The 27,952-nt window shown below is 46.6% G+C and overlaps 1 protein-coding gene across 1 annotated transcript in view; it reads left to right on the forward strand.

Moving 5' to 3' along the window:
* Positions 1-12,035, forward strand: part of TTK (TTK protein kinase) — a 242,172-nt gene extending 230,137 nt beyond the window's left edge. The window contains exons 20-22 of the mRNA XM_082249922.1: positions 11,230-11,320; positions 11,483-11,577; positions 11,856-12,035. Of these exons, the coding sequence (XP_082106048.1) occupies positions 11,230-11,320; positions 11,483-11,577; positions 11,856-11,945 (276 nt within the window). The 3' untranslated portion in view covers positions 11,946-12,035. The remainder of the gene's footprint in view (positions 1-11,229; positions 11,321-11,482; positions 11,578-11,855) is intronic.
* Positions 12,036-27,952: the final 15,917 nt, after the last annotated feature.

Genomic DNA, 27,952 nt, shown 5'->3' on the forward strand with positions numbered 1-27,952 from the left:
CCAATGCTCCATTAACCATTAAGACACTGAAGGAAAGACTATTAGTAAACTAATCCCTGCTTGGTGGTGGCCCGTAGTTCGAACGGCCCGTGACCCATGGAGCGACCCGTGCCTCTGCCTCAGTGCAGGTTTATTTCCATGCTTCATATCTTCAATACCTATATCATCAAGCCCTACTTGACCCATAATGGAAAACCACGTACCATTTGTGGACCCTGCGCTTTGGCCTTGTGCGGAGCATTCACCCCCTCAGTTCCCTTCATGGACGTAGTCCTGGGTGGCCATCAGCCTCCCTGACATTTTTTACCCTATTAAACCAATGTGCCTGCTCCTGATGAAGTGAAATTTCGCGTTGAGCCTAAGAGGTCATTAAACTCATTGCCAACAACCAGCATGCATCCAAATACTTCTATCTACACCCTATGTCTGTTGGTCGATTTTGTAATTGTTTTTATCATTATTATGGTTATATCATGATACTACTTTGTATATTATGTATATCCCCTTTTGATTAACTGTATACCTACTATACTGATATGTGTTATAGAACATGTCAATAAACACGTGATGATTAATCATATGCCTCTATATACTTACCAGCAGTTGTATATGTATTACCACTATATCATCATGTGTACACTGGCCACACCTCATACAAAGTCCCACGTTTTTTATTTTTGAACCCTATGTGTTCCTAATGTTTTTTTTTTTTATGTTGATCATATTAGGGATGGAGACTCCATTGCACAAGTCTCAGTTAAAGTCCCATTCCCCCTTCTCCTCCCCTGTTTTTTCCAATTACCCTTCCCTCCCCATTTTTCCTTCAATCCCTTCTTGTATCTCTCAAGTGTAAGGTATAAATGAAGATATAAAAAAATTTTAAATGGGAACAGTGTAGGTATCAAACCAGCACAATATTAAATGTTATATTATTCATTTGGACACTTAAAAAGGGACTAATAAAAAACGAATTCCAAGTGTGCAGATATAAATAACCAATTCTCTGACAAAATAGCAGGTAAAAATCAGTTTCCTGTGCATCAGATAACTAAATGATAAATACAAATACATAAAAAAACTAAAATTAAATTAAAATTAAATATATCTCAGACAGTCAATATCTACACTGTGAAAATATATTGAGTGTCAGATAAATATTAAAATAGTAAAAAATATTAAAGATAAAAAACAGAGGGAATAATCAGGTAAAAGGCAGTTAAGGTCAAATTCAATGTTAAGACCCAAAGGTGTGAGGGTCTGAATTTCAAAAATCCAACTGGATTCAGCCTGACTCAGTTTTAATTTTGTTGCTCCCTCTCCAATGGGGTCTATTTTTCTACGCCCCAGAATAATAGGGATGAGGGATCTCTTTGCTGAACTTTGGTTAGAGACACTATGCTTCACAAAACCTTTTTTGTATATTTTGAACATGTTCTCTTTGTTCTTCCCATGTACTGGAAATGACACGGACATTCGAGCACGTAGACAGCCCCCTCTTCTATACGTGATATGAAATCTTTAATTTTGAAATTTCTTCCCGTGCTGGTGGATATGAAATCTTCTTTTTTCTTTTTATTTGATGATGTATGTTTACATGCAAAGCACTTTTTGCATGGAAAAAAACCCTTTCCTTCAAAGAAACTAAAAATGTAGTAGATCAAAGAAACTGAAATTATTTCTCATTGGTTGATCTACTACTTTTCAAACACATTCAAAAAATACAAAGGTTTTGTGAAGACTAGAGTGACATTATGCTCAAGTTCACCAAAGTGATCCCTCATCCCTATTATTCTGGGGCGTAGAGAAATATAAACCACATTGGAGAGGGAGCAACAACATTAAGGCTCCATTCACACCTGGGCGTTTTCAGCTCCAAAAACGCTCAAAAGAAACGCTTCCAAAACGCCCAACAAGTAAAACCCCATTTATTTAAATGGCCCCTGTTCACATCTGAGCGTTTTGCAAAACGCCTGTAGCTGAAAAAAGTACATGAGCTTCTTTTTGGGCTGATTACCAGTGTTTTTGATGGATGTCAATGAAAAACGCCTGAAAAAATCGCGGTAAAATCGCGGTTAAAATCGCGGTAAAAAACGCTACGCTCAAGTGTGAATGCAGCCTAAAACTGAGTCAGGCTGAATCCAGTTGGATTTTTGAAATGCAGACCCTCACACCTTTGGGTCTTAACATTGAATTTGACCATAACTGCTTTTTATCTGATTATTAATCTGTTTTTTATCTTTAATATTTTTTACTATTTTAATTTCATATTTTAATATTTATCTGACACTCAATATATTTTCACAGTGTAGATATTGACTGTTTGATTTTATATATTTAATTTGAGATTTTTTATGCATTTGTTTTGTATTGTATTGATGTATTGTGTATGGTTGCTATGGCAACCATTCTCCTATTTATCCCGGTGAGTGTTACCCTGCACCTTACCCTTGAGAAGGTCACGTGTTTGAGTGATGCAACGTGTCGGAGACGGGTGACATCACTTCCGGTCTAAGGCTGTGACCGGAAGTTCAGTTTCTGTTACACTGCTATTGCGGGGACCGAGGAGTATTGCTGTTACACATCATTTCTGCAACTTTACTGTAAGTTTTACTATTTGTATTTAATAAATTCAATCTGATATACTGCACCATGACGCCCTTTTCATACTTTATCCCTATATGAGGAAACCTCAAAGAAGATTTTTTCATCCATATTTTTGGGCTGGCGATTTTATTACATCTGACTAGCTGCCATATTGCTATTATTGGAGATATGTGGAGATGCTTGTTATTTATGAACAACGTTTGATTTATTCATTCCTGAGGTGAGCAGCCATTGCACTCAATATTGGATACCTTCTGTTTGGGAGTGTTCACATTGGTGACACATTTGGATTGAAGTTTTTTTATCACATTGTCAGATCACCATTGTCTGATATTTTCCTGCACTTGCACATGGACTTTTGATTAACTTAATATATTTATTGTTTCACAGTTTTTCATCATTTGGAGTTATTTATTGCCTTTTGGTCCTACATTATTTGATCTCTGCACATTATATTTGATGTACATATATTGATTTATATATATTTTTTGCTTTATGAGATTATTTGGAATTAGCGCCAATTTATTTGCATTATTTATTTAATTGGTATATGGTGACACTACAAATTAGCAGCTTTTTCCCTAAATATTTTTCAATTATTCTTCACCATCACTTTCATTTACTTCACTAGTAGGGAATAGGCTCTTCATCTCTATCATGGTTTCCTGATGGGAAGCCTTCAGGATGGAGGGGTAGGATCTTGCTTCAAGCACGGTCACTGGGGATTTCTGCCCTTTTTTGGGAAGTGGGCTGACCAGTTTTGACATCGTAGTGTCACACTTGGGCAGCCATATTTCTGTAGTCTGCATCGGATGGTCTAATGCAAGGGTCTTTAAACTATGGCCCTCCAGCGGTTCAGGAACTACAATTCCCATCATGCCTAGTCATGTCTGTGAATGTCAGTTTTACAATGCCTTATGGGGTGTGTTAGTTCAGCAGCAGCTGGAGGGCCGTAGTTAGAGGATCCCTGGTCTAATACATCTTTGGCTCTCCTTCCACCCTTTCATTTATATGACCATCAATGGGGTGGCTATTTTGCCTAGTTATCTTCTTCTTGGGGTAAACCCCCCCCCATGTCAGAAATGCATTAGGAAGTTGGTTTGAGGGGGGAACCTCCATTCTTAAGGGATTTTAATGTGAAGTCTAAGGAAACATATGGCCTGGTCCATTACAATCCATCAATTTGGTCTTGGAGGCCTTTAAACAGCCTTCAGATTCTTCTGCCACAGATTTGTGAGCCATTCTCTAAAAACCAAGGGATGACACATTGGCATTGACATCCTCTGATTCAGAATGGGAGGAAGGAGAGGAGGCACTCAGATTATTCTAACTCAGAAATGTGATCATTGGAAGATTTGGGATATGATGGAACAAATGCCAGAAGTGCCCATTACCAGATCTGTCCAGGATTGGCTTTACAGTGAATTAGAAAAAGATGTCCTTCCCGGTGCATCGATCAATGGTATTATAACCAAGGAATTGAAGGAACCAGAAAGCAAGTTGTTTTTCACCAAAGTTCCTAAGAGGCATCTTCCTTTTTAATAAAGAAGTGAAATGTCCCAAATTAGACACCTCCCTTTTTAAAGGTTTCCAAAAAGGCACACCTGTCTTTTGAAGACATGCATCAGTTATATATCAAGGACACGTTTCCTCATGTTCCGATAGACCAGGAATAGCAAAAGTTCCCACAGTTGCCATTCAAGTTGCACAGGGCCATGCATCGTTTTCTGTACCAGGCTCTACCCTTCGGTCTAGCATTAGCCCCTTACATTTTCACTAAGCCTGTAGCCGAGGTTATGAAACCCCTAAGAATCAAGGGGTATCTTTAGTACTGAACCTTGATGATTTCCTGATATTTGCAAAAATGAGAGAACTAGTCCTGCAAAATCTCTAGAAAACAATAGACCACCTTCCACTTATTCTGGCTTGGACATCCAAATCTTACAATCTTACTTCAACCCAAACCATGCCATTTTCTTGGGCTCTGATGCATTCCATCAGAAGCTTTTTTTTTTTTTTTTTTTTTTTTACAGATGTAAAGAAAAGCATCTCGGGGTAGTAGAGTTGTTGTCAAGGACAAGTTTGGTATCCTTAGGTCAGATTGTCTACCTCTGGTCTGTTTCCTGGCTTCCCAGTGGGCTCTGTTCCATGCGAGGGTCAGCGTTCTATCAAAATGGAACTAGTCAGTCAAGGCCCTGGAATTGACAATTTGATTCCAAAATCATAAGGATATCTCTACAGTGTGAAGTTTAGGGACTCTCCTAAAGCAGCGAAGACTGATCTGCCCCAACTCCAGCTCACCACAGATTTAAAAACAAAAGGGTGAGGGTCACACATGGAGGGTCATGTTCTGCAAGGAATTGGAAAAAGGAAACGTCTGCCTCCTCAAGCATTTGCAAGCTCACAGCAATCTGCAAAGCAGTCCCGATCTTTCAAGAACAGATTAGGTTTTTGCTTATGCTTGGCTTAGACATCACAGCGGTGGCATATATAAACCATCAGGAGGGAGCCAAGTCTAGAAAGTTCCTACATATCATTTCCTGACCACTAGCCTCTATTTTGGCAGTTTTTTTTGCACTATAGCCACTTCCTGAGCACAGGGGGCTGAGGCAACCTTTGAGCAGATCTGCAAAGCCACCACTTGGTTTTGCTAGTCAACCTTGCTGCGGCACTACAATATTTAATTGATATCCAGCTAAGACCTGGCTTTTGGGGTGAAAGAGTATTGCACAGAATAGCTCCAAAACTCTACCTAAGGGGGTCCTCTGCCTGAGCTCTCAGATCCGCCTTTTCTCCTTGTACCACCATAGGCAGCTGCTTCCTAAAGTGGCACACGTGTGGGCTCTTTCCCAAGCAGGCTCTGTGCATCCATAGATACAACAAATGCATTTCTGTCCATGTCTGCTTCTCTCAGCCAAGCCTGTGAGAAGGGGGGAGAGGAGAGAGAGGACCTGCTGCCTGGCACATTGCTGGATCGATAGAGGTAAGTATTTAGGGGGGGGAATGGAGAAACGGCTACTGAAAGGTGTGTTTTGTTAGTCTTTATAACTACTTGAACCTTGTTTTAGATTGAGAGGTATTATACCACTTTTACCATGTCTTAGGCTTTAAAGCAACACTGTAGGATGGAATGCTATTAGTTTTATTATATCACCATATTTATTTTCTCTTACGTCCTGACAGTCGCTGCCCACTCATACAGTCTCCACGATTGGGTAATGGCACTCTCTGCAGGAGCAAGCTAGGCAGCATTAAATGGCAAAAAGCTTTACATACAGACACACCTCCAGGGGGCTGTCCCTCCAGCCAATATCCCCAGCCAGTGACCACTCCTTCCCCAGTTCTCTGCTGCCTAGCATCAGGAGTAGGCTAGCTTTTTCCCTGCTGGGACCTAGTGTCTCAGTTTTTTTCAGAAAAGTGTTTTTCTTTCAGAATAGTTTTTTTGTTTTTCTCACCTACGCTAGTTAGTCAGAACGTTGGAGGTCTACAAGCGTCAGCAGAGTTGGGCCTCGCACTGGTTAATATAGAACCTTTATGAAGTCCCAGCCTGCCATCGAGCATCGCAGGTTACTGGTACGCCCAGGCCTCGCAACGACCGTACCCCTTGTGACAGGGACGAGCCTGCGGAGTTCCTATCTTCGCCAGGATGTCTCAACTTCGGAACGCCCGTGGGTTGCTAGCATCCTTCCTGGCTGACGGCACCCCCACTCAGGGTGGGAGGTCTCCCGTATCAGAGCGGTGCCCACGTTCTCTGGTCTGGTGAGTACTACTACCCCTCTGTCCCTGGGACTATGTTGTGAGGAGGTGTTATGTTGGCCCACTCTGGGGATGATGGCAGTACATGTGAGGTTTCTGTAATATCCCCCTTCTGGCCATGTGGTACGGTCCCCCTGTCCCTCCTGGGGCGCTTCAGCGGTACTGACCGCCGTGCTGGCGGGTGTGGGGGGTGTTAACTGTGGGGGCCAGTGCATGCGATTACTGCTGCGTTTGGGGCTGCTCGAGCAGCCGCCATTTTGGGTGTGGGCAGACTGTTTTGAGCCTGTGTGGGCAGCAGCCATTTTCTATAACCATTTTGGCGCTGGTTTGGGCGCCATTTTAAGTGTTGGCGAATGCCTTTTTAAGGGCAGCGGCCATTTTCTCAGTGCCTTTCTCCATTGAGGTCACTTCCTCCTTTACCTTCGCTTCATTACAGCAGCGTGGCAAGTACAGACATTGTGGGGGGATTTTTACTGTTTTCTCTGGCCTTTTCTCCTGCTAGCACTTTCTTCTTGTGACTTTAGCTGTGCAAAAGGGTCTCCAAAAGTTGTGCAGTTTGCGGTGGGGGTCCGCGGGAACCGCCGTTTTTTAAAGGGCCAGCGTCACTAAAATTTCACATTGCTATTATGGAGTCCCAGGATAGCAAATTCCCCACAGACCTGGTGGGGGCTTCAGGTACTTCTGAATCTCCCTCCATGGCCTCTCTATCTGCTGCACTTGCGACTTTAGCGTCAAAAGAGGATCTGCTGATGTCTGAACGAGTGTCTCAAAAACAGCCTATGCCCTCTGTTTTCAAAGCCTGAATTGGTTGCCACGGACAATGCTCCCCTCTAGGGGTCCCTGTCCTCTGTCCGATGTGGAGGAGGAGGACTCGTCTTCCGAAACGGCACAAGACCACGCTGCGGTGGATGCACTTATTAGCTCCATTAAGGAGACTTTAAATCTTGATGTTGAGCCCCCCTGTTAGGTAAACGGGTTTCCTTCGGGACCCGCAAGGCCCAGAAGTCAGGTCAAGTGTTTCCTTGTCCTGAGGAGTTTCACGATACTGTGAAAGACCAATGGCGTCGCATTAAGCATATGCTGGTGGTGCCTAAGAGATTTAAGTACCGATATCCCTTTGCGGATTGATTCTCTCTGGACTGTGGCTCCTGAGGTGGACCACACTGTTTCCAGGCTTAATAAATCCAACTTGATGCCAGTAGAAGATTCCCCGGTGTATAAGGACCCGGCGGATAGACAGGTGGATGCACTTTCCCGCCACGTGTATACGGTGGCGGGCTCCCTGCTAAAACCTTTGTTTGCTTCGGTGATGGTCTCTCAGGCTATCGCAGAGTGGGCCAAGGTGCTTTGGCGCACTTTGGTGTCGGAGTCAGTCTCTCCAGCTGCTCTGGCTATGGTGGATCAGATGGCCCAGGCCGTGATGTACCTGTGTGATGTAGCCATGGACGAGGCTCCCTTGGTCGCACAACTGTCTGCGGTTGGGATTGCGATCCGCCGCATTATTTGGCTGAAAAGCTGGTCGGCTGACCACGCTTCAAAAAAGACAGTGTCTGAGATCCCTTAAGCAGGGAACCGTCTTTTTGGGGACACTCTGGATGAGTTGATCAAAGGGCTTACGGGTGGTAAGAGTACTCTTTTTGCCCCAAGCCTCAAAGGGTAAATCTCCCCGCGCCAGGCGGGGCCCCTCTTATAAGACTAACCGGGGGTCCTTTCGTGCCTTCGGGACACAGGAGAAAGGAAAGTCCTTCAAGACCTGGAGGTCACAAGAAGTCTTGGGTGGGTAAGTCCAAATCCGGTCTGGCTGGTGCGGCAACCCAGTCCACTTCCTCCTGAAGGGAAGCCCGCACCCGTTTCAGGGGTGGGGGGACGTCTGCGTTTTCCCGAACCCTGGGTGTCCAAGATTCAGGACAGGTGGGTTCACGAACTTATTCGTTCAGGGTACAAGATGAAGTTTCAATCTCCCCCCCCCCCCCCCCCCCCCCGCAGACAGGTTCTTTCCAGCAAATCTCCATCTGACTCGAGACCGTTTCTGGGATCTCAAAAGGGCGATTGCGGTCCTCGGTTATCTGGACGACCTCCTGTTAAGGTCGAGCTCAAGTGCCACCTTGACGAGCGATCTGTTGGTCACGGTTCAGACGCTCCAAGAGTTCGGGTGGACCATCAATTTCCAGAAGTCTGCTCTGACTCCTTCGGTTCGCCTCCCCTACCTGGGGATGGTCTTGAACTCCGCTCAGGCGAAGGTCTTTCTCCCGGAGCACAAGATCCGGACACTACAGAATGAGATCAGGTCCCTCCGGGACAACGATCTCTCTTCTCTACAGACCTGTATGCGGTCCCTGGGTCTGATTAGTGATGGTTTTCCCATTTGCTCAGTTTCACACGAGAACCCTGCAGGCAGAATCTTGCCAGGTGGGACAGACCGCCTCAGTCGTTGGACAGGAGGATTTCGCTGAGTCCCTTAGTGAGATCAGATCTTTTGTGGTGGCTCCAGTCGCCGACTCTGACACAAGGCAAGTCCTTCTGGCCTCTATTGTGGACGGTGCTCACCACGAATGCCAGCCTGTCAGGCTGGGGTGGAGTTCTGGGCACGCTCTGTGCCCAGGGGACATGGTCGGAGGGGAAATCCTCCCTGCCAATCAATGTCTTGGAGCTCCGGGCAATCAAGCTTTGTTTGCTCCATTGGTCGGCTCAACTTCAGGGCTGCCCTGTTTGAGTGCAGATAGACAACGCCACGGCGGTGGCCTACATCAATCACCAAGGGGGCACCAGAAGTGCCGGGGCGGCCAAGGAAGTGGCCGAGATCCTATCTTGGGCCGAGACGCACGTCCCGGCGATTTCTGGGGTTCACATTCCAGGTGTGGAGAACTGGCAGGGTGGACTATCTGAGCCGCCAGACCCTGGACCAGGGAGAGTGGTCCCTGCATCCGGAGGTGTTTCGCCTCCTGTGTATCCGGTGGGGGTCTCCAGACATGGACTTGTTCGCGACCCGTCTCAACAAAAAGGTGGAAAGGTTCGTAGCCAGAACGCACCATCCTCTGGCGGACGCCTCGGACGCATTAGTGGTGCCTTGGTATCGGCTGATGTATGCCTTTCCCCCGAATTCAGCTATTGTCCAGGTTCCTCCACAGGTTGGCCTCTGAACGGATGCAGGTGATTCTGGTGGCTCCGGACTGGCGGCGGCGGTCTTGGTACGCGGACATCATGCAGATCTTCGCCGAGCCTCCCTGGTGGCTTCCGCTACGAGAAGATCTTCTATCTCCAGGGCCGATCTTCCATCCTGCTTTACAGTCGCTGGCTTTGACGGCGTGGCTGTTGAAGGCTAGGAAAGCTACCTCCTATGAAAATTTATCATCGTACCTGGTGGGCATATATTGCCTGGTGCGAGTCGCAAGCATTTCATCCCCACTCCTTTTTGGTAGCAAGGGTTTTGGCCTTCCTACAGGAAGGTGTGGATCAGCGTTTGGAGCTGGCCACGATTAAAGGCCAGCTGTCGGCCTTGGCCATTCTCTTTCAGCGTCCCTTGGCGGCTAATTCCTTGATTCGCACCTTTATTCAAGGGGTGTGTCATCTGGCTCCCCGAGGAAGGCTCCTTTATCTCCCTGGGACCTGAATTTGCTTTTATCCGTTTTACAACGGCCTCCTTTTGAGAACATCAGAGAAATTCCTCTGCCTGTGTTGTCCCAGAAAGTTGCTTTTCTGGTGGCTGTCACATCTGCTCGCAGAGTGTCTGAGTTGGCGGCTCTGTCTTGCCGTTCGCCTTATCTGGTTGTTTATAGGGAAAAAGTGGTCCTGCGACCCAATCAGTCTCAATAAGGTGGTGTCAGCCTTCCACCTCAATGAAGGTATTGTGTTGCCTTCGCTTTGTGCGAAGCCCAAGCATCCAAAGGAGTTTGCTTTGCATTCCTTGGATGTGGTCCAGGCGATCGAGGTTTACCTATCTGCCACAGAATCTTTCAGGAAGTCGGATCGCCTGTTTGTCATTCCTGAGGGACCTCGGAAGGGTACAGCTGCATCTGTGGCGACCATTTCCAAATGGATCAGACAGACTATTATGCAGGCCTATTCGATCAAGGGTCAGGTTCTGCCTTTCCCTGTAAGGGCACACACTTCTAGAGCCGTCAGTGCGTCTTGGGCGTTTCACCATCAGGCGTCGGTGGCTCAGGTGTGCAAAGCGGCGACCTGGTCGTCTGCACACTTTTACAAAGTTCTATAAACTTGACGTATCCTCGGATGCTTCTTTTGGCCGCAAAGTTTTGAGTGCGGCAGCTGTCTGAAGAGACATGTTGCTTCTCTGTCTCTTCTGGATGGGGTTTGTTTTGTTTTTTCGTTTTTCCTGGGTTAGCTCCTGTTGAGCTTTGGTTGCCCGGTTGGCTCAGTTGCATATTTCTCTGGCCTGGTTGCTACGTTGCCTTTTTAGGAGGTTGCGTCTTCCCACCCCTCACACCTACACTGCTTTGGGACGTCCCAATCGTGAAGACTGTATGAGTGGGCGGCAACTGCCAGAGGATGTAAGAGAAAATAGAACTTTTGTAAGAACTTACCGTAAAATTCTTTTCTCTGAGTCCTCTGACAGTCGCCGCCCCCGCCCCTCTTATTTTGGGGTTGATGGTTTCCATGGACTGCTTGCTACAGAACTGAGGAAGGAGTGGTCACTGGCTGGGGATATTGGCTGGAGGGACGGCCCACTGGAGGTGTGTCTGTATGTATGTAAAAGTTTTTTGCGATTTTAATGCTGCCTAGCGGAGTGGGCGGCAACTGTCAGAGGACTCAGAGAAAATAATTTTAAGGTAAGTTCTTACAATTTTATTTTTTCTGTATTGCCATAATCCTTTTTTCTGTTTTACTTACAAATATTTTTTTTTTTTAAAGAAATGTTTAGTGAGAAATCCCAAGGAAAGGATATCTGTTGCTGAATTGTTAGTGCATCAATACGTTCAGATACAACCTCCCCCTCGGACAGGTATGTAAGATATTTTTCTATTTCAAAATTAAGAAAAAAAACTTTACATTTAATGGTATGCTTTTCTATACATTTCATCAGGTGGTGACATATATTTTGTGTGATCTTGATTATGTAGGGAAGTTCTTGAGTTTTTAAAGTTGTGTTTTTGCTTGTTTATAGATCAAGTACGGAATGATACTGCAGCGGAGATGAAACGAATTCTTGGACAACTTATTGAACTGAATTCACCAAATTCTATATCCAGAGCTGCTAAGGTGAAAAAAAAAAAAAAGCTTAAACATTAGAAGCTATAATATTGAGCTGTTTGACGTGCACCTATGTACTCTTCACTGTGAAGATTGATGATTTACATGCCAAGGTCTACTTGTTATCATGTACAGGATATCCCCATGCTGTCCCAATAGCTATACTGATACAGCGTTGTGTTTGTTTGATTTTTTTTTTTTTTTTTTATGTATACTAGTAATTTCTTTTAATTTATTAAATACAAACCTTTTGAACTTTTTTTTTTTTTCCTTTTTTTTTTTTGCAGAGTTTGTATGAACAATATAGCAGTGGCAAAGTCCTTGATTTTTGCCCAGCTGGCAAAGAGACGAGTCAGAACACATGGACAACTAAGTAAAGTGCAACACCAAGATGAGACATTTTTAAAGCTCATAGGCTGATCATTGGGTGAAAGCCTGTAGCCGAACCCCTGTAACTACCCCAGACTATTTAAAGCAAAGCCTCTACTGTGTCTTCCAGTAACGCTACCACTGTTGGCTTGTAAATGGAAATGTATGTGCACAATGTATATGTCAATTTTGTGTTCATTTAAACAATCTTTCCACTCTTCCTTTGGGAAACATTAAATTCACAGAAGTGATAAAATCAATGTTTTCTATTTTGCTGACCCCTCCCCCACCCCCCTTTTTTAATTTGGCATATTTTCCAGCGTGGTCTTCTGGATCGTTAAAAAAAATTTTTAATACATTGGTCAATAGTGTTCTGTTGTGGTTGTCGTTTTTTTTTTTTTGTTTTTTTTTTTTTCTTTTAAGGAGGCACGTAAAGCAAAACCCAAGCAATGTTGTAGTGCCTAGCATTTTAAGGCTGGGTTCACACCTTTTTGTGTTTTTTAATGTGTTATCAACTATGCTTTTTCATGTACTGCATTATTTTGACCTAGATAATGCATAACAAAATTGACACACATTAGCCAGCACTATTTAAAACAATGGCTAGTCTGTGTACATGTGCTGCCATGCCTTAAAGCCTTCAAACATGTATGAATGGCCTGAATAGATATGGCATGTGTCTGTCTAGGTTATCCAGCAGTATGTGTTGATATTTGGTTAGACCGATTACAACTGAATTAACCACATTTTCCCTGGAATACTTTTTTTGTTCCTAGTTAGAATTATCGTCAATCCAGGTTTCCATACGTTGTATATCACTGCATTTACTAGGCAGTCGTTACTTTCGACGTGAATCCAAAAACATGTACACACAAAATTCTTAGACTGATTTATCAATCTCAACAGGCCATCAACATCCCTGTGTGAAATGTGATTTTTAGGCTTTTAGCTTTTGGTCTCTGAAATAACATCCATGTTCTGTAAATGTTACCCTTTTAATATGTAATATGTGTAAATATGTATTTCTAATGCTATTCTAAATACCATCACCAATGCCATATTTAAAAAAAAAAAAAAAAAAACCCTATTCTAAGGGATGTTTTGTTGGATGTATGGGTAAACTGTCAAAATTGTGGATAAAATAGTGACATGTAAAGCACAATAAAAAAATATATATAATATAGAGGATGGAGATTGTCTCCTGGGTTTCAAGTGCTGTGATGTGATGCAGTATATACCATAACATATTCTTTTTTTTTTTTTTTTTTTTTTCCATACTACACAATAATCAGACAAGGAGGTTACTAACTGGCTGTATTTTTAGGTGGCATCCCAAAAAAAAAAAAAAAAACACTCCTCAATTTTTTGTGTTGTCACCACATGCAAGCTTATTATATAAATGTTTCCCCAAAATTGTTACATTCAAGGCATGTTTTGAATGATGACTGCCTCGGTAGCTTGAGCTTTCACATTCTGCAAAGCTATCAAATGGCTGGCGTCATACCTGATCACATGTGCAACACCATGGAAACTGTGTATCAAACCGAGGCTAAGATGACTGCTTCCTTAAGCCTGTAAAGAATAGGGGCCAATTTTTTTTATATTTTTTTGATAGAGGGGAAAAGTTATCTCTACTGCATATTGCTCTGTTCCATTTTGGGAAATTTCCCTCTTGTTCCTGCCTGTTTGGAAGTGAGGGGAACTCTACCTATTGGAGCCATAGAAAGCAAAATATATATTTTCTAGCAGAGTAGGAGATTGATTGAATCTCTTGATGTTACTGCATTCTATTTCCTTACTTGAGGAGATGACATTTATAGACTGTCTGAGAAAACACTGCCAAATTATATCTGTACAATGATGCTGTGACACTGCTGTATCTGTAAAGAGTGGCATCACTAATCAGAAATACACTACATATGTGGAGTTTGACGTGACACAGCTAGAACATTTTTCCTAACCGGATGAGCAGTTTTGTTTCTCACTTCTACACTGACACCATTGGAGCCTTGAAGTGGAGAAAGTATGAAGCTTGGACAGCCTACCCACCACCAGCAGATCTGTTCACCGTGACCAGAGGAGAAACTTTCATCCCAATACTCTGGGCTATGTCACTGCTTGTTTGCCTTTTTCTGGGACAAGTGAATTGGAGCTGGACTCTGAACCCATTCTTTTGAACAAGGGTCATCCCGGAAGTTATCCTAGGAGCGGATGTGCCTTGCCGTCCGGCCGGCGGCTTTCCATCCTTCGCGATTTTATCCACTTTGTTTTGTAAGTGTCTTTCTTTTAATTTAATAAACCAGTCAAGATTGTATTACATTATTGGCGCTCTCTCTTTACTCGGGCTGGTACACTATATTCTGGTACTGAGTTTCACAGCAAACCTCATTGATGCCGTTGGCCCTGGAGCTGTACCTATGACGGGAAGGCGCCAATAGAGATTATACCGCACAGATTATGTATCGTCTGGTAAGAGGCTTGTAGTGCTTTTTGAGTGACGTTCCTGGCTTCTTGGCTATTTGGATTGACCTATCTGCTCATTTTAATCTATTTTTGGTAAGAGGCTTCGCAACTGGTGGTGGCTCTTTTCCACATCTTATTTCTTTTGACACTGGGATATTCACTGATTGTAATCATATTCATTTGGTGAGCTGCTGCACAATTGATAGGGATTCCTATTGGTGGTGGAATCTAATATAACCTATCATTATATTTACGGTATCACACTATGCAAGTTTTTTTCTCTTTCATATATACTATTCACACAATTCGCTGAGGACTCTGACAACTCCAATCTTCCAGATCTGTGACAACATCTCAGCACATGAATCTTGCGATTTTTAGTGGCTATTTGGTAAGCGCATTTCTTTTTTTTTCAAAACAGTGAGGTTTATTGAAACTTTTGGTACAATACAAAGATAAACCGTGCATTGAAACTTCGACCATAATCATAATACACAGGGGTACAAGAATACAAATATTCACAGTAATTAACACTTAGAGACAGAACAGACACAGTAAAAAAAAAAAAAAAAAATAAGGCAGTAGTCAGTTACTTTCATGCGGCCCAACACTCAAGCAAACAATATTGGTTTAACAAGGACGGTCAGCATAAAGTAGCTACCCACATCACTACTGAGCCGTATCAGGGCATTGCACCCATTTGTCCCAAATATTGTTGAACTTCTGAGGGCACCCCCTGTGTTTATATAGAAGTTTATGAAATGGGATGACACTATTAATTTCCTTAATCCACAACCCTAAAGTGGGAGGAGTGGGTCTCATCCACCGTCTGGCTATCAATTTTCGTGCTATAAATAAGGTTTCCTGAAGAAATATGATAGTGGATTTGGGCATCTCTCCATCCGGATAGACCCCCAGGAGACACTCTTTAGGAGAGAGTTGTAGAGGAGACCCCATTTTGTCATGTAGAAATGTGACTACCTGTTGCCATAAAGTCTGTAATTGGGGACAGCTCCACAGTAGATGAAAGAAGGAAGCATCAGGGTCTCCGCACATAGGACAAGAGGGGGGCCAAGTCTGGGTGATATTTGGACAGTCTAAGTGGGGTGAGATAAGCCTGGTGTAATATGAAGGTCTGGGTTAGGCGATCCGACAGTTTTGGCGACACTCTGCGGCACGTCTCCAGGGCATCCTCCCACTCCTCATCCTCCATGGCCCCCACACTACGCTCCCAGCGGGTCTTAAGTGCAAAAGCTAAAGTGGTCGAAGAAGGTGTGTGGAGCTCAGAGTAGAACATGGAAATGAGGTGACTGGGTTCTGTACTTTTAACAATCTCAAGGGTGGTAATCGATTCCATCTCAGGAGGGCCATCAGGGAATTGAGATCTATAGGCATGGGAGAGCTGTAAGTATCTGTAGTGCATGGGGCCCTGGAGCGCAAACTGGTCTCGCAGGGTCTCGTAAGACCGCAGACCAGTGGTCGTGGAAATATGGCTAAGGAGAAGAATACCCCTCCCACTCCATACAGACAGATCAGGGGTGGAAAGAAACTCACGCAATGTGCTATTATGCCACAGAGGGGTAAGGGTGTGGAATGGAGGGCATCGAAGCCTGGACGCTACTACCTCCCAGATCCGACAATAGTGATATAGAAGTGATCTGGGGCACAGGGGCTCCAACGAGCCCCTGACGCCCCTAAGGATAACTAGAAGGGGGTCCCCGAGGGGATGAGCCCACCCAGGGCAGAGCAGGGTCAGGAAGCGCTCTCTATCCGTTTTATCTATATGAAAGAACTGGGACAACTGAGCTGCCAGATAGTACAGATTAAAATCCGGCAGGGCCAACCCCCCTAGATTGGTAGGATTCTTGAGCTTGCGCCAGGAGATCTTGTGCCGGTTAGCACCCCAAACAAAGGTCTTGAGGAGCGATTCCATCTGCTTAAACAGCTTGAGTGGCAGATAAATAGGAGAGTGCCATACAACATAGAGAATTTTGGGAAGGAGAACCATTTTAATTAAATTGACTCTACCCATCACTCCCAGTGGTAATTTAGACCATACTTGAATTTTAGCCTTAAGCAGAGGGAACAAGGGTTGAACATTATCCGGGACATAATCTGCTGAGCTAGTTGTCACTTGAATCCCTAAGTATTTAATGCGGGATACACATTGTAAGGCCGGATTTGCGGGGGCGATCGCGTGCGGGCTCTCGTCGAGTGGAAGAATTTGTGATTTATCCCAGTTTTGTAAGCGCATTTCTTAAAGAGACCGTGGAGTGTGTTCTCTGTTTTCAGCGTCATTCAAGTTGATATTTGGGACATTGATTTTGTTTGGACATTTATTTTGTTTACCCATATCACGCAGCGCGGCTTATTTTTCTATACTATATTTTGAACAAGGGTGCCTGTGTTCTGAATGTTTAATAAGGGGCTTGAGGCTGAAACTTCTGTGTAGCCGGTTTGTTGTCCTGTGCATAAAAAATATTTTCACTGTAAGGGCCCATCAAATGATCACATTGTGCCAACACATCAAGCATGCAGTGGTGTGCTGTAGTGACATTCATTTAAAGAGACAGCGTATGGGCCGTGGTAACACAGTACACCATGATGCTCCCTAACTGTGCCATGGCAATGCTCTTGCCAAATATTAAAGATAGTGAGGTTGTTTTACTTATAGTGCTAAAGGATTTTTAACTTAATGCATTATGTGGTAAGGTAAAAACCTCCAGGCTGGGTTCACACACATGCAAATTTGGACGAGTGAGTGGGAATGGCTCTCAATGGAGCCGGTTCACACAGGTACCGGGCAGCCGTGGTCCCCATTAAAAAAGGGTTCTGTGCATCTTTGGGTCGGATTCAGGTGCAAATTCATCCATAAATTCGGACCCAATTGGCACCTGAACCAGAGAACAGGGACGCACAGGACCCCAGGCCACTGCTCTCTCTCCACCGCTGCTCTCTCCTCACAGGCACAGAGGCAGCAATGGGAGCCATTGGATCCAGCTGTTGAATCCTGTGAGGAAAGTGGGCCCCCCATTGTGTGTGTGTATATAGACACACATAGCCCAGCTCGGGAGGAAGCCTACAAGTCTGCCTTCATAGAAAATGCTTGCTATGGGGGCAGGCACAGAAGAGGAGGTTTTAGTCCGCTCTGTGCATAACCATGGCACGCAGAAGGTAAGTATAACATGTTTATTATTTTAATTTAAAAAAAAAAAGTTTAGGCTTTACAATCACTTTTAAGAGCTATAGATCTTCACTCAATTTGTGTGTCTATTCCCTTCATTTATCCAGTCATGTTAAAAGCAAATTTCTCTAGCGCTCATTGACAGACGTAGTCCTTGGTGATACACCACCTTCGGGTTATGTTGCCTCCACAGGAGCAGGACTAGACAGGAAATTAAAAAGCTCTGGCCACACCCTAGGGGCAGTCCCAGAGGGTATATCCTCTCTCTCTCTGCCTCAGCAAATCAGTTATTTTCTGTCTAGTTAGGAGTAAGGACCTAGATACCTTGCTGGGATCTTAGGTCCTGGCAAGATTTTTTTCTTAAAGGATTTTTTAGACAGCTTTTTTTCTCCAGTGTTCCTGTGAGATCTTCAATCAAGAAAGCTGAACTGGGCGACGGGCTGGATGTTGAGATCCGGTGGTCACCCCAGTTCAGCCTACGAGCGCGTGCAGGCCATAGCTCCGCGCTGGGTCGGCCGCGACAAAGTCCCATTAAAGGACTGACCCCGCGAGTTAAATGTCTCGCTGAAACGCCAAAGACCATGAGTCACGGCGTCCATATCGATCGACAGCCCTCCCGCCCCGGTGGAGAGGGGTACTGTCAGGAGTTGGTGCCCGCCTGGTTCCGGTATGGTGAGTAGTATGTTCCCCCTTTTCCCCTGACGGGTCTTGTGGTGAACGCGGGCCCCTCTCTGTATGGTAAGATAGAGTCCCGCTCTATCCTATAAATGACACAGATCCTCCTACTTTCTAACAATCTAATTGTATACATGTTAAAGAGATTATAATCTGTGGCATTCTGGGAATCTTACGGTGATGATAATAAGCTACCTACCAGTCAGAAGCCACGGACATGTAGACTGCCTTCCTAATCAGATCTCCAGCTATTAGCAGGCCTCCCGAATGGCCATGCGGTCCGCCAGGGCCGGTACCGCCAACCACGCCAAATCCCCATGCAGAGAGAGTGTCGTGTGCCCTGCAGCACACCGCTATTCAGTACAGGCCGCCGCCATTTTTTTTGCTGGATCGCACGAGCCGCCATTTTGGCGTAGCCTCGTGTCTCCAGCATGGGGGCGGCCACGTTTGAGGTGATCCAAACACCTCGTGGAGCTAGGGGATGCGCCGGAAGGCGTGCAGAGGGGCGGAGCCGCCTCCTTTCTTCCTGGGCAGCCAGCCAAAAGACTTCCTGTTTGTCAAGACAGCGCTGTAACCTGTTGCAGTTAAACTCTGAACATCAAGTGGTGAGCCTGGGGGTCTCTCTCTCTCTCTCTCTCTCTCTCTCTCTCGATCGATAGGGATCCCTAGCAGGTAACACTAAGGGGCTTTTTTGGCGCTGGGGGTCTGAAAAAAAAAAAAAAAAAAAGATTTTTTATTTTTGAATTATATTATCCAGGAAGTGACTGGAATTATCATGGACCCTGCCACACATATTCCCCCACCTGTTTCCCTCGAGGGGGCCACGGGACCCGCCGGTGCACAGAGTGTAGAGTCATTTACAGCAATTTTGGAGTCTATGGTGGCTCGGGTGGAGGCGGCCTGTCAGGGACGGGGGTCAAGGAAGCGACCCCCGCCTACCCCTATACTATCTGACACCTCTGACTCAGATTCAGAGATGGTCACTGCAGTTGCAGGTTCCTCTGCAAGGGCTGTTATCCCAGGTAAAGCCCCCTCAGACAGTGAGGAGGACGCTTCTTCTCCTGCTATTATTCAGGAAGAAGCATTGGTGGACGCACTAGTTGTGGCAGTGCAGGAAACCTTAAAACTTGAGGCTTTACCGGCAGAGGCAACTGAAACAGATTCCTTTTGGTACTAATAAGCCCATCAAAACGGTGAAAGTTTTTCCTGTACCTAAATGTTTCGGTAATCAGATTAAAGGAGAATGGGAGCATTCTAAACGTACTTTTACTATTTCCAAGCGTATTGCTAGACGCTATCCGTTTGAGGAATCCATCATTAAGAAATGGACGGTACCACCAGTCGTGGATCCGACTATTTCCAGGCTGAATAAAGCCACGGTTATCCCAGTGGAGGACACTTCGTCCTTTAAGGATCCGGTGGATCGAAAGATGGAAGCAGAGTCCCGCACCATCTTCTCTCTGATAGGGTCAGCATTTAGACCAGTAATTGTTATTGGTCTAGTTTCCCAGACACTTACGGAATGGGCGAGAATGGTACGCCAAGACCTTAGGGGAAAAGATATTCCCCAGGAGACATCTGATTTGATGGAACAGATTATACAAGGGCTACAGTTTATCTGTGACGCAGCCTTGGACACTACTCCCTTATTAGGGCATGCATCTATGTCAGCGGTGATCCTCAGACGTGTGCTGTGGTTAAAATGCTGGTCAGCTGACCTAGGTTCCAAAAAGACCTTGACTAATCTCCCTTTTCAGGGGAATCGTCTATTTGGGGCCAACCTAGATGAAATCATCAAGGATGCCACTGGGGGCAAGAGCACTTTTTTGCCACAGGCTGCTAAAGCTAAGGGACCTCGCAACAAGCGAGGACCTTTCTTTACCGCCCATAAAGGGCGCCCGGCTGGTACTAGCGGGAAAGGCAAGACTCCTCCAGGAGGGTTCAAGAAGGGCTGGTCGGACAAGCAGAGGACCAACCCAGCCAAACCCGAAGCAAAGGAGTACACAGCCTGAAGGTGCGCCCCCACCCGGTTTCAGGGTGGGGGGACGTTTTCACCGGTATTCAGGACATTAGATCGAGCATCAACCACTACTACCGGTGCGATTCTTCCCTTCCAACATTTAAGTACTACAGGAAGCGGTAGTTACCGTTCCCTGAATAGATCTTTTCCTTTACCTTTTCCTAAGATTAGTCCCTATATCTCACAGGAATCGGATCTGGTTGACCAGATAGGCCCAGTAGCCTCTAGTCGGGTGACTTCGGTCCCTGAGGTTCAACCAGAAAAGATCACCCTTCCTGATAACAATCAGGTATCTGATAAATGTGTGGGAACAGAAAACGACCAGACTTTCTTGGATGGTCGGGGCCAGATACCTCTAGGGACGCCTGGTTCAGATTCTATCAGCGCCAGTGGTCCTAGAAATTCTAGGCTGGCCTCCTCAAGCCGGCCTGGCCGACTTGGACATGCTAGTCGCAGACGTTCCGTGGGAACTTCGTCTCAGGGAGTGTCTGTGGTCTCAAGGACCAATTTACCATCATGCTTTACAGTCGCTGGGTTTAATGGCCTGGCCATTGAGACCCAAGTACTGAAGGACAGAGGTTTGTCTACTTCAGTCATTCCTACCCTTATTAAAGCAAGGAAAGCGACTTCCAGCAAAGTCTATTATCACACATGGAAGACTTATATTGCGTGGTGCGAATCTTTAGGATTTCCTCCACGTACCTATTCGGTGACTCGAATATTGGCCTTTTTGCAACAAGGGGTTGAGCAGAAGCTAGCCTTGAGCACCATCAAGGGTCAAGTTTCAGCATTAGCAATCTTCTTTCAGAAACCTTTAGCTACCAAATCCTTGGTGCGGAATTTCATACAGGGGGTGCGGCACCTGGCTCCTCCAGTCCGCGCGCCCTTACCGCCCTGGGATCTTAATTTGGTTTTGTCGGTTCTACAGAAACCTCCCTTTGAAAACATCAGGGAGAATCCCTTGCTTACTTTATCCCAGAAGGTGGCCTTCTTGGTGGCTATTACTTCTGCTCGCAGGGTGTCAGAACTGGCTGCATTATCATGCCAGTCCCCATACCTAGTGGTTCATAGGGATAAGGTAGTACTTCATCCTAAGCCATCTTTTCTTCCTAAGGTGGTTTCAGATTTTCATCTGAATGAAGATATTGTACTACCTTCCTTGTGTCCTCAGCCCAAGCATCATCGGGAATATGCGTTGCATTCCTTAGATGTGGTTCGGGCAATCAGGGTATACCTGAAAGCTACGGAATCTTTCCGTAAGACGGATTCACTTTTTGTGATCACGGATGGCCCCAGAAAGGGTTTGCCTGCATCTGCCGCGACCATTGCCAAATGGATTAGACAAACGGTGGTACAGGCTTATTCTATTAAGGGTCAGAGTCCTCCGTTCCCTGTTAGGGCGCACTCCACTCGAGCGCTCAGTACTTCCTGGGCCTTTCGCCATCAGGCGTCAGTGGTCCAGGTATGTAAGGCGGCCACCTGGTCGTCGGTACATACCTTTACAAAATTCTATACGATTGATGTGACGGCATCGGCGGATGCCTCATTTGGCCGCAAGGTTTTGCAGGCCGCAATTTGAGGAGACCGGTGGTCTACCTCGAGGGTTTTTTTCTGTTTAAAAAAAAAAAAAAAAAAAGGAAAGTTTTTCTCTTTTTTGTTGAGTCTCATCATTAAGGATGAGCATTGTAAACTTCTAGTTGGCACCGGTTGGGCCTTCTAGATTTGGATTTGATTTTTATTTTCCCACCCCTCATTTGTGATACTGCTCTGGGACTTCCCGAAGGTGGTGTATCACCGAGGACTACGTCTGTCAATGAGCGCTAGAGAAAAATGGATTTTTGTAAAATCTTACCGTAAAATCCTTTTCTCTTAGCTCATTGACAGACGTAGTCCCCGCCCCTCTGTTTTTGAGTTGGGTTGGGTTAAAATCTCTAAAGACTGCTTTTTCACATAACTGATTTGCTGAGGCAGAGAGAGAGAGGATATACCCTCTGGGACTGCCCCTAGGGTGTGGCCAGAGCTTTTTAATTTCCTGTCTAGTCCTGCTCCTGTGGAGGCAACATAACCCGAAGGTGGTGTATCACCGAGGACTACGTCTGTCAATGAGCTAAGAGAAAAGGATTTTACGGTAAGATTTTACAAAAATCCATTTTTCTGTCCACGTTTACCACCCGATCAGGTTCAAAATCTTTTCACGATTGGATAATTAAAGTGAATATTCACGCAATTTTTTTTTTTTGAGTAGAGAATTTTAACTTTATTCGGTCTCAATCTGTATACAGTATTCTTTTATTAAAATTGGGTTTATTTACTGAAGCTGGAGTGTGCAAAATTAGGCTCACTTCTGCACAGAAACCAATTGGCTTCCAGTTTTTTTTTTTTTTTTTGCCAAAGCTTAATTGAACAAACAACTTATAAGCTGATTGACTTCTATGTAAAAGTGAGCCTGATTTTGCACTCTCCTGCTTTAGTAAACAAACCCCACGGTGTTCATTAAAATTTTGACTTTTTTTTTTTTTTGAGGCCATTGAAGTAAGTTGCTGGTTGGTAGCCACGCTTACTGGCCAGGTTAAAGGAGTCAGCCAAAAATGCTGCATTTTAAAGGTGACCAAAGCAAAAAACATTACCTACTCTCCAAAGCAAAAAAAACAATAGCTAGAATTGGGCTTGAAGCACTGATTCACTGCAGATTGACTAACAAAACTTAAATGGTTGTCCCAATTACCAGTCAGAATTAAGATTTCAGAAGAAGCAAAACATTTGGTGGTTTTTTTGTTTAATAACTTTTTATTGAGAAAACAGAACAAACTGAGTAAAAAAAGAATTTGTCAATTACAAACCGTGTAAAAGGAGAACAGAGATCAGGTCTTACAGTGCAAATCCAAAATGTAAACAAGCTTCCACATAAGAGGTAGCCTATTAGCATAAAAAACCCCAATCGAGGAACGATGGTACCCTACGCATCGCACATGAGCGAGAGTAAGCCGTCAGTTGAGGAAGCTGTAAATGCGTGGCACAAGAACAGCATCGAGCACCTGTAAGTATTACATCTGTAAATCAGTATGCCAATAAAATGAAGAACCAAGAAAAACAAGAGTAAAGAAGAGAAGAGAAAAGAGGGGGAGGGAACTAAGAACGACAGCTGCAGCACAACATCCAAAGACAAAAAACAGAAGACTCCTACCAACAGAAACATAATTTCTCTTGCGTCCTCCGACAGTCGCCGCCTCTTCATATTCGTCACATATGGGGTATTAGACTTTGCTCCGAAGGAGTAGCTAGGCAACAGAATATGTTAACATTAAAGCTTTTAACATATCCCACCCTCAAGGGGTGGTCCCCTCAGTCAATACCCTCCTACTTCCTGCAACCATATCTCAGTTTTAATGTCTAGCTTGTCAGGAGTGGCTGGCTTTCTCTGTGCTGGGGTTTTCTGCCCCAGACTTTCTTCTTTTTGAAATTTTGTTTGAGTTTTCTCTCTACCTTTACTTAGCTGTTATTTTTGTCAGCGTTAGTTCTTCTGATGAAGAGGATCATGCGGGCTGGGTCTCGGGCTGATCCCCCTGGTCGCAGGTCGTGGGTCAGTGGCTTCCCAGCCTGCCATCGAGCGTTCAGCCAGGTAACGCTCCTGGCACAGTGAACGACCCATCCCTGTTCGGTGCAGGGATGATTGGTGAGGTGGCTACCTCACTGGACGCTGTGCGGTTTCTTAACCCCCGTTTTGTGCGTCTTGAATGCGACTCTCCCTGCCTCATGTGCAGCGGCTTGTTCGCCTGTGCGGGTCCCCCACGCCATGTGAGGTAAGTGTATTTATGTGGGGACCTGTCTGTCTGGGGGGGTGTCAGTCTGGGACTGTGTAACCTGCCTCTATTCACACTGCTTGTCTCCCTATCTCTCGGCTGCATGCTGTGGGCTGCAGGGGGGGGGGGGGGAGCTGTGTGACACTGTGTGTGTCAGCCTGGTTAGTGTGAGACGCTGTGTGCTGTGGGGCATGTTTTTTTGGCATGTTGGGGCATATACAGCGATCGCTGCGGCGATCTGACATGTATTCTTATACAGGGATGTCATGTGTGCATTACTGCACTGTGGAGCGGCGGTTTCGGCGCCAAACGGCGCCATTTTGCCTACACTCGCTCCGGCCACATGTTTTACATGCATGGCGGCCATTTTCTTGTAGCCTCCATAGGCTTTCATAGAGCGCCCTGGCAGCATCACTTCCTCTTTCCAGGAACACCGATCGAGGCAGCAGCAGCGGCGAGGGTCTCCTCAGGTTTTATCCTTCTGTTCTTACTATCCATTGCCTGTGTTCAGTTTGCATATTCCCTGTGGGGGTCTCATTGTGCTTGTGTGGTGCGGTGGGCTGCGCTTGCCGCGCTTGCTTAAAGGGGCAGTTAACCCTTTATTGTCCGGCATTACAGGGGCAATGGATTCTCAGGAGGGCAAATTCCCTACCGCCTTGGTGGAAAGCCAGGGGACCGCTGTTTCCCCCCCCCAGGGGGGGATTTAGCCACTATTGTGGCTGGCCTTGCTGCTCAGGTACAGATGCTGGTGGCTGCTCAATCTACTAAAAGGCCCAGAGTTGCTCTTTCCTCTGATTCTGAGGGTGAAGGTGATGGGGCTGTTATGGCGGGGGCCTCCTTATCGGGGTCCCGCTCCTCCCTAGATCTAGTGGGGTCCGAGGTGGAAGCTGAAGTTGAGGGGGTTGATAATTCTCCCCCTGGCTCGCCTGAAGAGCTTGCAATCATGGATGAGTTGATTGCTTCCATAAAGCAAACGCTGCGTTTGCAGGATGAAGTGTGTCCCCCCGCCGCCTTGGCGGCTTATGGGACGCAGAGAAAACGCAGGACGCCGCAGGTTTTTCCCTGCAATGATGATTTTCAGCGCGCTGTTAAGAAACAATGGCGCAATCTGCGCAAACCTTTTGCTGTACCAAGTAGATTCAAGCTGCGTTATCCTTTCTCGCCTTCCACTGATGAGAGGTGGTGTGTGCCTCCCCCAGTGGATCACGCAATTGCGGTTTTAAACAAAGCCACTGCGATTCCTGCAGAGGATTCCCCTGTGTTCCGTGATGCCACGGATAGGAGATTGGAGTCTCTTGCCCGTCATACTTATTCTGTTACGGGTTCTATGCTTAAGGCTCTGTTTGCTTCTCTCATGGCGGCCCAGGCGATTGCAAGTTGGACGCAGATGCTTAGGCGCGTCCTAGTGGCCGATTTGGCCTCGCCGGCGACCCTGGATATGGTGGATCAAATACACCAAGGTGTCATGTATCTGTGTGATGCGGACCTGGACCTGGTTCCGTTGGCTGCACGTGTGCACAGCGTGGCGGTGTTGTCTCGCCGCCTGGTTTGGTTAAAATGTTGGTCGGTGGACCAGTCCTCACGTAAGACCTTAGCCAATCTACCTTATGATGGGTCTCGCCTTTTTGGGGAGTCCTTGGATGTGTTGATTAAGGGGATCACCGGGGGTAAGAGCACTCTCTTGCCCCATTTCCCCAAGGCTAAGGGGGCTTCTGGGAAGAAGCATGCTAATTTTCGGCCCCCTCAGGGGTCCTTTCGTGCCTTTCGGCCGCACTACAAGGGCAAGCCGTTCAAAGGTCAAGGCTCTCAGAAGAAGCCCTGGTCTTGGGAAACAGAAGTCCGGTCAATCCGGATCTGCAGCCCATAACAGTTGGGCCTGAAGGGGCGCCCTCACCCAGTTTTGGGGTGGGGGGACGCTTGCTCGGTTTTCTTCAGCCCTGGTTGGCCCGTTTGCGGGACAGATGGGTTCAGGAGATCGTTCGATCTGGTTACAAGATCGAGTTTCTCTCTCGGCCGGAGAGCAGATTTTTTCCCTCAAATCTTCAACTGTCTCCAGAGCGTTTGCGGGACCTGCACCTGGCGGTGCGGGACCTGAGGGCTCAGGGAGTGGTGGTTCCGGTGCCTCATCGGGACAGATTTCGGGGGTTTTATTCCAATCTGTTCACCGTGCCCAGAAAGGAGGGCAAGGTTCGTCCAATTCTGGACTTGAAGGCTCTGAACCGCTCTGTGCGGGTTCGCAAGTTCCGCATGGAATCCCTGCGGTCGGTGGTGGCTGCCCTGGTTCCGGGGGAATTCATGGCCTCCATCGATTTGAAGGATGCGTATCTTCACATCCCCATTTTCGAGGGTCACCAGAGGTTCCTTCGATTTGCCATTGCGGAGGATCACTACCAGTTCGTGGCGTTGCCTTTTGGTCTCGCCTCGGCTCCGCGGGTCTTCACCAAGGTGCTTGCACCGGTTCTGGCTTTATTGAGGGCCCAGGGCATTTCTGTCCTGGGGTATCTGGACGACATTCTGGTTCGGTCTGCGACCAGCCAGGGTCTGGAGAAGGACCTGTCTGTCACGATGCAAACTCTGCAGGAGTTTGGTTGGACGATAAATTTTCCAAAGTCGACACTGAGTCCGTCGGTTCGTCTTCCCTACCTGGGAATGATTCTGGACCTGGTGCAGGCGAAGGTCTTCCTGCCGGAAGACAAACTCCGAACTCTTCAGGAGGAAGTCAGGTCCCTCAGGGACGTTCCGCACTCGTCTCTGCGGACGTGCATGAGATGTCTGGGATTGATGGTCTCGGCCTTCGAGGCGATTCCCTTCGCCCAGTTTCACACGCGGGGTCTCCAAGCGGAGATCCTGTCCAGGTGGGACGGGCGACCTCAATCCCTGGATCTTCAAATCTCGTTGAGTCATCGCACCAGAAGAAACCTTCTGTGGTGGCTCCAGTCCCCGTTGGTGTCCGGGGGCAAGTCGTGTCTCGTGGACGGTGATCTCCACGGATGCCAGCCTGTCGGGCTGGGGTGGTGTTCTGGGCGTTCTGTCCGCCCAGGGAACTTGGTCGGAGGGGGAGTCTTCCCTTCCGATCAACATTCTGGAATTGCGTGCGATAAATCTCTGTCTTCATCGCTGGACGGACCGGCTGCAGGGCTGCCCGGTTCGGGTGCAGACGGACAATGCCACGGCGGTGGCCTACATCAACCACCAAGGGGGCACCAGGAGTGCCCGAGCGGCTCGAGAAGTGGCCGACATTCTGTCTTGGGCCGAGACTCATGTCCCGGCGATAACGGCGGTTCACATTCCGAGGGTGGAGAACTGGCAGGCGGACTATCTGAGTCGCCAGACCCTGGATCAGGGGGAATGGTCTCTCCACCCGGCTGTCTTCCAGATGTTGTGCGCGAAGTGGGGTCTTCCAGATGTGGACCTGTTCGCGTCTCGTCTCAACAACAAGGTGAGAAGGTTCGTGGCAAGGACGCGCGACCCTCGGGCAGACGCGTCGGACGCGTTAGTGGCCCCGTGGCATCAGTACAGGCTGATGTACGCGTTTCCACCGATTCAGTTGCTGTCCAGGTTCCTTCGCAGGTTACACTCGGAACGCAGCACGGTGATTCTTGTGGCACCGGACTGGCCTCGCCGGTCCTGGTACGCAGACCTCGTGAATCTGGCGGTCGACGCCCCATGGCGTCTGCCTCTTCGAGACGATCTCCTGTCTCAAGGACCGATATACCATCCTGCTTTACAGTCGCTGGCTTTGACGGCCTGGCTGTTGAGACCGAGGTCCTGAAGGAGAAGGGTCTCTCCCCAGAGGTCGTTCATACCTTGATCAACGCGAGGAAGTCTTCCTCGGGGAAGGTTTATTACCGTACTTGGAAGGCCTATTTTGCC

The sequence above is a fragment of the Pelophylax lessonae genome (genome assembly GCF_965119305.1).
Source record: "Pelophylax lessonae genome assembly, chromosome: 3".
Lineage (NCBI taxonomy): Eukaryota > Metazoa > Chordata > Amphibia > Anura > Ranidae > Pelophylax > Pelophylax lessonae.